The 9,605-nt window shown below is 37.7% G+C and overlaps 1 protein-coding gene across 1 annotated transcript; it reads left to right on the top strand.

The window, feature by feature from the left end:
* Positions 1-8,136: 8,136 nt before the first annotated feature.
* On the top strand, positions 8,137-8,833 carry LOC141487525 (uncharacterized). Its single transcript, XM_074186603.1, has 2 exons — positions 8,137-8,295; positions 8,359-8,833. The coding sequence occupies exon 2, from the start codon at positions 8,363-8,365 to the stop codon at positions 8,831-8,833; it is 471 nt and encodes a 156-aa protein (XP_074042704.1). The 5' UTR covers positions 8,137-8,295; positions 8,359-8,362.
* Positions 8,834-9,605: the final 772 nt, after the last annotated feature.

Below are 9,605 nucleotides of genomic sequence, written 5' to 3'. Positions count from 1 at the left end.
ACGTTCGACACTTCGACTACCTTGAGCTTGCTCTGTGGCATTGCATGTTGACCTTGAATGAAATCGTGACGTGTACAGAATATACAGTGGGGTTCGGCGTTGCGGTGTTTGACCTTGAGTGTGGGGTTTGACATTGTGTTCGTCACTTCGACTACCTTGAGCTTGCTCTGTGGCATTGAATGTTGACCTTGTAGCTCTCATTTGGGTTATGGTGGGGGGAGGAGTTGGGCTTTTATAAGGAGTGTGGTGTGAACGTTTCACTCATTTCAAATTCTCCTTATCGTACGGTAGATATTTCTATATACAAGATGTATTCGTGCGTTGATTGTAAAAAAAGTTTCACTCGTAGTGACAACCTACGTCGTCATCAGCGGGATTCCTGCACACCCGCAAATGGTGATGGACCTCCAACATCGAAGAGGCAACGGTTGATACCCCCAGCACTTCCAACACTGCAAACATGCGTTTGCTGCAATTTGACTATTGCAAGCGATCAGATGAATGTACATCGGAGGACGTTGCAGCACAGAACAAATGCATGTGTTCAATATGGGGAAGGTGTGAAAATTGTCAATACAGCTTTCAAGTGTCGAATTGTGAGCTACCGAGTGGACAGTGAAAACCACCACATGGATTACCCAACATTATTCAATGAAATTAAGCAGAAAGTAGTGAAACTACTTGAAGAAGTGTTGGATATCCATAAATGCATGAAAGTGAACATGGAAGTGTTTGGGCGGTACAGTCTGCAAACTAAGGATCTTTCAGACATCAAATCATTTAATATTCCTAATGAAGTAATTGATCAATCGAATGATTTGGATGTGGTTTATAGCAGTTTTGCAGATAGTTTAACTGTTAAAGCAGCGGAATTTCAAGATCGGGATTCAGGTATGTGATCTAGTCAAAATGTTGATGATGATGGACTTATAGAGAGAACCCATATTTTTAGGTTGGACCATTGAGAAAATTTTGTACTTGGAGGTGAATATCAACAAGTATAGCCCCTTCGGAGGGTCTTCTTACATCAAATTGCCAAGGTTCATCGAATTGAAGAAAAGTGTGGTGAATGTTCTTAATCAAGATCAGTGCTGCTTTGCGTGGGCTGTGACTTCAGCTTTATACCCTGCCAGTCAGAAACTTAATGAAATTTCATCATATCCCCACTTCTCAACCGTCTTGAATGTAGCAGGTATGGAATTTCCAGTTAAGTTGAAAGATATTCCTAAGTTTGAGGTTATGAACGATTGCTCTATCAATGTTTATGGGTTGGAAAATGTTTTTAAAAATGGTAGAATTGAATATGAAGTTGTGGGTCCGTTACACTATTCTAAACGTAGATTAAATAGTCATGTTAATCTGTTGATTATTACAGATGATTCTGGTAATAGTCATTATTGTTGGATTAAGGATTTATCGAGACTAGTATCATCACAAATATCTGCCCGTGGTCATAAAAAGTATTTTTGTGATGGTTGTTTATTGTACTTTGATAATGAACGAACTTTATTGCGACATCAGTTGAATGATTGTAATCACATATCGACAACGACACCATCCACAAATTTCAGGGTTGATAAATTTGGTAAAAGGGTACCTGAGAATATTTTGAAATTTGAAAATATCGAGAAACAGTTGAGGGTTCCATTCGTTGTATATGCTGATTTCGAATCTATTCTGAAACCAGTGCATACTAATGAGCCAAATCCTGCTAACTCTTATACAAATCGAACATATCTTCATGAACCATATGCTTTTTCTTACCTCATAAAGTGCTCTTTTGATGATTCTATATCTAAATTTGTACTATATAGAGGTGCTGATGCAGCTAAAGTGTTTGTGTCAAACTTGGAGGCTGATGTCACCAATATTTATCACAAATATTTGAAGAATGTCATTCCAATGAGTCCATTGACTGATGAGGAAGAGCATGATTTCAATATTGCCGCCACATGTGGTATATGTGGAGAACCATTTGGTGATGGTGATATTAAGGTGCGTGACCACTGCCATCTAACGGGGAAAAAAAGAAATGGAGCTGCACATAGTATTTGTAACCTCAATTTCAAATTGCCCAACTTTATACCCATAATTTTTCATAATCTCAGTGGGTATGACTGTCATTTGTTCATAAAAGAGTTATGCACAAACAAAACAAAAGTTGATGTCATTGCTCAAACTAAAGAAAAGTATGTTTCCTTCACGAAACATATAATTATGGAGAGAATAGTAGATCACAATGGAGTGATGAAAAATAAGTTTTTGAAATTAAGGTTCATCGATAGTTTTAAATTTATGGCTGCTTCCCTTCAAGAGTTAGGTGACAATTTAGATGAAAAACATTTTGTGGAAACAAGAAAATATTTTCCGGAACAGGATAAATTCAAACTTATGAGGCAGAAAGGTGTTTTTCCGTACAGTTTTATCGATTCTTTAGATAAATTAAATTATTCTAGTATACCATCAAAGGTGGACTTTTATGATAAATTAAATGAAAAACATGTTTCTGATGAGGATTATGATAGAGTAAAGCAGGTATGGAACACATTCAATTGTCAAGATTTGGGTGAATATTCTGACATATACCTAAAATCTGATGTTCTACTGTTGTGCGATATTTTTGAAAATTTTAGAAATATGAGTTTAGATACATATAAATTGGATCCTGCTCACTATTTCACTTCTCCAGGTCTTTCTTGGGATGCTATGTTGAAGTATACGGGTGTCAACTTGGAATTATTAACTGATATCGATATGGTGCATTTTCTCCAAAACGGTATACGTGGTGGTGTAAGCCAGTGTTCGGAGAGGAAGCATATTGCAAACAATCAGTTTCTTCCAAATTATAATCCCGAAGAACCTTCATCTTTCATAATGTATTTGGATGCAACAAATCTGTATGGTCATAGCATGTCTCAATCATTACCTTTTGATGGGTTCACTTGGTTGACCGCCAGTCAAATATGTCAGTTGGATATCAATAGTATTCCAGATGATAGCCCCCAAGGATACATACTTGAAGTAGATGGGCATTACCCTGTCGAGTTACACGATCTACATTCGGATTTACCATTTTTGGTTGAAAGTATTATACCACCTGGTTCAAAGTCCAAAATACCCAAACTTATTCCTAATTTGAATGATAAAAAGAAATATATCGTTCATTATAGGAATTTGAAACAAGCGGTCCGTAATGGTTTGATGGTGATGAAAACTCATAGAATTCTCAGATTCAATCAGTCACCGTGGCTGAAAAAATATATCGATTTAAATACAAATTTGAGAAATAAGGCTACCAATAAGTTTGAAAAGGGTTACTTCAAATTGAATATAAATTCCATATTTGGCAAAACGATGGAAAATGTAAACAAAAGAAGAGACATTCGAATTGTCACACATTGGGAATCCATAAGAAGAGGTATGGGTGCCAATGCTTTGATAGCTCGTCCCAATTTCAAAACATTATCCATATTTTCGGAAGACTTTGTCGTCATACATATGGATAAAGTTAAGGTTTGTTATAATAAACCATTGTATTTGGGGTTCAGTATATTGGATATGTCGGAAACAGTCATTTATGATTTTTTCTATGATGTCATCAAAAAACATTACGGACCACAAGCTTCTCTTCTCTATACCGATACGGATTCTTTGATACTGAAAATAATGACGGATAATTTTTATAATTTTATGATTGCAAATGTTGACAAATTTGACACTTCTAACTATAGGTTGGGTAATAAATTCAATGTGCCAGTTAGCAAATCGGTGATTGGAAATATGAAGGATGAACTTCCGAGTGATCCCATCATCAGTTTCCATGGCACCGGTGCGAAAGCATATAATAATAATAATAATAATAATTGCTTTTATTGACAGGAACAAATACAAAGAAAAAAATATATATATATATATAAACAAAAATATAACCTCCTATCAAATGACAGGATTCAATTTCTGACCATGCTACGGAGAAATCGCAACATGAGCAGACCTTGCTCTTCCATCCAACCAAAAAACGTGTGCACCTATGTAAACATAAACACAAGTGCACACAAGCAAACATAACACCAGACAACACGATTGAAAATATACTTCATAAAACGGTATGCAAGACACATTGAACATATGTATAATACTATAATTTAAAAGGAAAAAAAAGAAAATATATACTAGCACTTGAAATTCAGCATGCTAGGAATTTCATTCACAAGCAAAAGATGTTTAATTTTTTTCTTGAATATAATACAATTTGAATTCTTTAGTTCGTTAGGTACTTTGTTGAAGAGCCAGGTTATGTAATAAGAAAACGATCCACGATAATGGGAAGTTTTGTGGTGAGGGGGCGTGAGCAAGTTCTTGAATCTCAAATTAAGATTATGAACGTCGGTCCGAAACCTGAGTTTGTTGTAAAGATAAGCAGGCTTCATGTGATTTATTATTTTGTGAAATAATGTACATGCATGTAAGATACGCCGATTTTCCATATTCAACCAACCCAATTTTGGTAAGTGATGTGTCACATGATCCCGTCTTCGCGAACCAGTGATCAACCTGACGCATGAATTCTGTAATACTTGCAGTCTTCTCTTATCGGTTTGTAACAGATAAGGACCATACACCACATCAGCATAGTTCGCATGGGATAAAACAAGTGCATCGCAAAGAATTTGTTTAGATTGGCGATTCAGTATTTCACGGTTACGATAGATTGTTTTGAGGTTACAAAATCAGTGAAACATGCGATGAAAATCTTAGCGACGGATTTATCAGCAAACCAAGGTTTTTTATATTGTCATCTTCGCCTTTTATTGGTAACGACACGTTATCGACAGTGATGCTTATATTATTCAAGCACTTTTTTCTAGTTGCTGACCTCCCAAAAAGCATGACAAACGATTTGTTGACATTCACAGAAAGACAGTATTTTTCCGAAAGTTCAGTCAGACTTTTCAAATCTATATTGATTTTTCGGCAACTATAATCTACAGAAGATTCCTCGAAATGCATGTATATCTGCGTATCATCAGCGTAACTATGTATGTTTGTGTAACGAAGGCAATGAGGGAATTAGGAGGTATATATTACAAACAAAAGTGGCCCTAGGATGGACCCCTGCGGAACACCATTCCGAGTAGCAAGAAAATCTGATTTGATTTTGTTCAATATAACACACTGAGAACGATCACTTAGATAGTTTTTCATGAGTTCAACTGAGTTGGGTGAAAATCTGAGATATTTTAACAAAACTAATAAAAGCTGATGGCTAATCGTGTCGAAAGCTTTTGAATAGTCTAACAAAACAAGTAAACACAAATTATTACTATCAACCGAAGCATGAATATCGTCCATAACTTTCAACAGTGCAGTTGTACAGGCTATGTTCAGCTCGAAAACCTGACTGAGTAGGAGGCAGTATATTAAATGTATCAAGATAATCGCGCATTTGAGAGTTCATGATTTTTTCCAGCGTTTTTGAGATTGCACAGAGGATGCTAATTGGGCGAAGGTCATTGATACTCTGGGGATTTGCGGTTTTTGGTAACGGGATAATTTGAGATTTTTTCCATAATGAGGGATATACTGATTGTTGGATACATATATTGAATATATGTGTGACATGAGGAATGATAAAAGGACAACAAAGCAATAACATTTTGATGCTGATATTATCAGCACCAACTGCATTGGATTTTATTAAGAGAAGTGTTTTGTACACCTCATTCTCCGTTATATCATGGAAAGCAAAACTGTGATCATCAAAGGAATAGTTGTTAGAAAGAAATGATAAGATATCATTACCTGGATTCGATATACGTGAAGAGCTATTACAAAAGAAGGTATTGAGATCATTGGCGTTGGTGAGCTCTTCAGGGATGGTACTATTGGATTTTTTATGTATGCCCAAGGAAGCTAAATCCTTCCAAAATGTATTTCTATTACCTTTGAGACGGGACTCCAGGTAGGCCTTCTTTTCCAACTTGATTGTGCGGTTTGTGAGGTTTCTCATTTGCTTGTAATAATTCCAGTGGGAGGGAAGCTTGCTTCTTTTGAATCTGGTAAAAGCTCTATCACGCAGTTTCATCATGAACTTCAAGTTCGCTGTCAACCATGGAGCCCTTTCTTTCGTAATTCGAACAGTTCTAAGAGGAGCATGGGAATCGAAAGTTTTTAGAATAATTGAATTGAGTGTAGACGTTTTTTCATCTATATTTCTCATTCGATAAATTGAGTCTAAATTGGCATTCGTAAGATCTATCAAAAAAGCATCATTATCGAAGTTTTTGAAATCCCTGTACGTATGCATGGAGGCAAGAATTTTGGACTGTCCAGTACCAATTTTGCATGCTACTAGATTGTGGTCGGAAAAAGTGGTACAATCAACTACAGTACGGTCGGTGATATCTAAAACTTCGGAACACATTATAAGATCAATCAAAGAACTTCGTGTTGCACTGTAACGAGTAGGTTCATCAACAACATGAGACAATCCATAGGATTCTAAAATCCCATTCAGGTTCTTACATACCTGAGATGATGGATTCAGAAGATCAATGTTGAGGTCTCCCCCGAACAGAATATATTCATGGGAGGGAACTAGTGCTGATAGCACCTCTTCCAGATCAGCAAAAAAATCGTGTGCAGGGAAACTTGGAGCTCTGTAGAGAGAGCCAATAACATATTTTTCTTTGTTGAATATGAACAATATCCATACCTGCTCAGAGTTGAGAGCTATATTAAAGTTGAATATGTTAGCGTTCAGGAACTGTTTCACATAAATGGCAACACCCCCACCACGGGTATCTCGATCGCGTCGGAATAACTGGTATCCGGGTAATGATATAGACTCATCGGTTACTGTAGCAGACAGCCATGTTTCGGATATGGTAACAATATCGTATATATTGAACACCTTTTGCTTAAATTCTTGAAAATCACTAGACAAAGATCTGGTATTCACGTGACAAAATGTGAAGTTTTACATAAGAAGGCAATTTTACTTGAAATATTATAAAATATATGTTGTATATCCCAATTATACAAAGATACAATTATTTGGGATATTGATTTTTTGCAGCTCTCAACGGAATTGTCCTAAGTGTTTTTTTGGCAGCTTGTTGATCGGGAGTAATAGGTGGGTCTTGTCGTTTTAAGTTTGCCACAGATGGAGAAAGCAACTCAGGGTTACTGGCAATTTCGTCAATTGTATATTTAGTGTTGTTAACGAGTAAATGATTATTTCTAATGAAAGCTTTGATTCCGTTTTTCTTGGCTGTGTTCAGGTGTCCTCGCAAAACCTTATGAGTGATTTAATCCTGTGGATGTGGATCGATGTGATGGATCGATCCACATGGATCGATGTGATCGATGTGGGACAAACTGAGTTCTATTTCCAATATGTCGCTCAGATAAGAGAGTGAATCCACTGGATCTTCTACTTGAAGGCCAAATACGAGCAAGTTATTTCTGCGAAGTCGGTCGTCTACTTGAGTTATTTTCCCGTCCAATATCGTTTTTTCCTGTTCAAGTGTGGATAATTTGTGATTGACGGTAGAGAGATCGCTCTGTATGAGTTCTAACGTTTCCTGAGATTTGTCGAATTTTTTATCAAGGTTTGTCATCAACTTGAACACATCTGCTAGCGTGATATCATGTACAAAGTGTGTCTGATGAAATAAAGAAAGCAAAAGGTATTAAAAAATCCGTTATAAAAAATCAAATTTCAATTGAAGATTACATTAGGATTGTTGAAACAGGCGGTATAATATTTAGAAAGATGAATGTATTCAGGAGTGATTTACATGATATTTACACGTTGATGTGCAATAAAGTCGCGCTCTCACATAATGATGATAAGCGATTCATCATTCCTAATACCACCAAGACATTACCTTGGGGCCACAACGATATTGAATTCTATCAGACAAGTTCCGAACAAAATTTAAGAATTCTTTTGAATGTACCGAAAGATGAAAACAGTATAAGTGACAAGAAATTAAATTTACTCATTGCCTTATTGGAAGAGCAATCGAGTAATTGAATTTTTTCACTCATTATCTGGTTTGTTCAACGAATTGTAAAATTCATACTTGTCGAATATTTCAAACGAATTATCCTACCCCACTTCCACCCCACTCCCATTCCCACCCGAAGTGGTAGGGAGCATACGGCTATAAAACATGAGGAGGAGGCCACAGTTCATCATTCGATTGCAGTCTTCCTTCGAAAGAAGCAGCCAACCTGAGATACCTGCCAGCCAACTTAGTTGAAGTTGAAAATTCCAAGCAGCTTGATGTAAGTACACACTTCCATACTATTTATATTATATTGTCTAATATTTTCATTTTCTCTTTCTAGAATCATGTCTTTTCTAAGGAATGCTCTGATGACCCCGATTACCACTCTCAGTGAGAGACAGTTGGAGGATGTAGAGCGGAGGAGGGTGGTTGTCCTACAGGACATCATGGTACAACCACCAGCTGCACCACCAGCTGCAGCTCCCATTCCACCACCGGGGATGACTTCCACCCAGGAAGTGGCGGCTCCCATTCCACCACCGGGGATGACTTCCACCCAGGAAGTGGCGGCTCCTGACTTGAAGTTCTTTTTCGAGGACTTCAAACCAACCCCCGAGGAGGAGATTGACCCCCCACCAACTTTGTCGACATTCAGACCAACTTCTTCGTCAGCACCCCAAATCGAAGATTTACAGAATGTGTACAACCCGGACCTGGACGAGTCTCTGGCGGATTTATCGCATCTTCAAAGTCTCTTATCGCCCATCGAACTATTATCGCCCATCGATTCAGGGATGAGTTCGAGAAACCGGTGAAGAGGGCCAAGAAGATGAAGAAATCCGCACCTGTGAAGAAGTCCGCACCTGTGAAGGCATCCAAAGCCAAAGGTGGGAGGGGTGGTAAGTTGAGTGCTTTTCGCAAAAAGTGTGAAAAGAACTCACCTTACGTTGGTTGGCCTACAGCACCCCTTCCAGTGATGGAGGTGCAGAACTTGGTGGAAGTCGTCGCCCAGGTCTATCGGGATGCGTCACCCCCTCCAGTCACCCCCCAGGTCCATCGGGATGCGTCGCCCCCTCCAGTCACCCCCCAGGTACGTGTTGAGCATTCCGAACAAGAGGTTGGCCCGGAAAATGTCCTTTCACAGACTGTGGTAGAGGGTAATAAACTCAAAGAGTCTATTACCTATGCACAGTCTGTGAAAAAGAGATATTTGAGGGAAAAGAAGGTTGTGGATGGTTCTGATTCCAGAAAAAGGGCCTTGATGGCGGATATTTTCACCATCGAGGCCCAGAAACTGGAATTAGAGAAGCGACTCTCTATGCTTAGGGCGAAACTTCGAAAAGAAGATTCGCAACAAGGAAAGAGTTTGGCTTACATCCAAAAATATGGACCTCTTGTTCAGGAATGGGATGCCATGTGCCAGGGGTTCCTTAATACCTAACCCCTTTTGTAAATATATTTTTGTTTAGTTTAAGTTAGATGTATGTTTAGAATAAAAAAATTGTAATTTTAGGAATATAATAAAAACTTGCATGTTAATTTTAAGGTTATGAATGTTATGAATGAAAAAATAAAATAAGGAATATT

Source organism: Leptinotarsa decemlineata, unplaced genomic scaffold (assembly GCF_025532065.1).
Source record: "Leptinotarsa decemlineata unplaced genomic scaffold, Ldec_3_MD MMD2_P_RNA_scaffold_4, whole genome shotgun sequence".
NCBI lineage: Eukaryota > Metazoa > Arthropoda > Insecta > Coleoptera > Chrysomelidae > Leptinotarsa > Leptinotarsa decemlineata.
The sequence above is the reverse complement of the archived record's forward strand: the minus strand, read 5'-3'. Positions and strand labels throughout refer to the sequence as shown.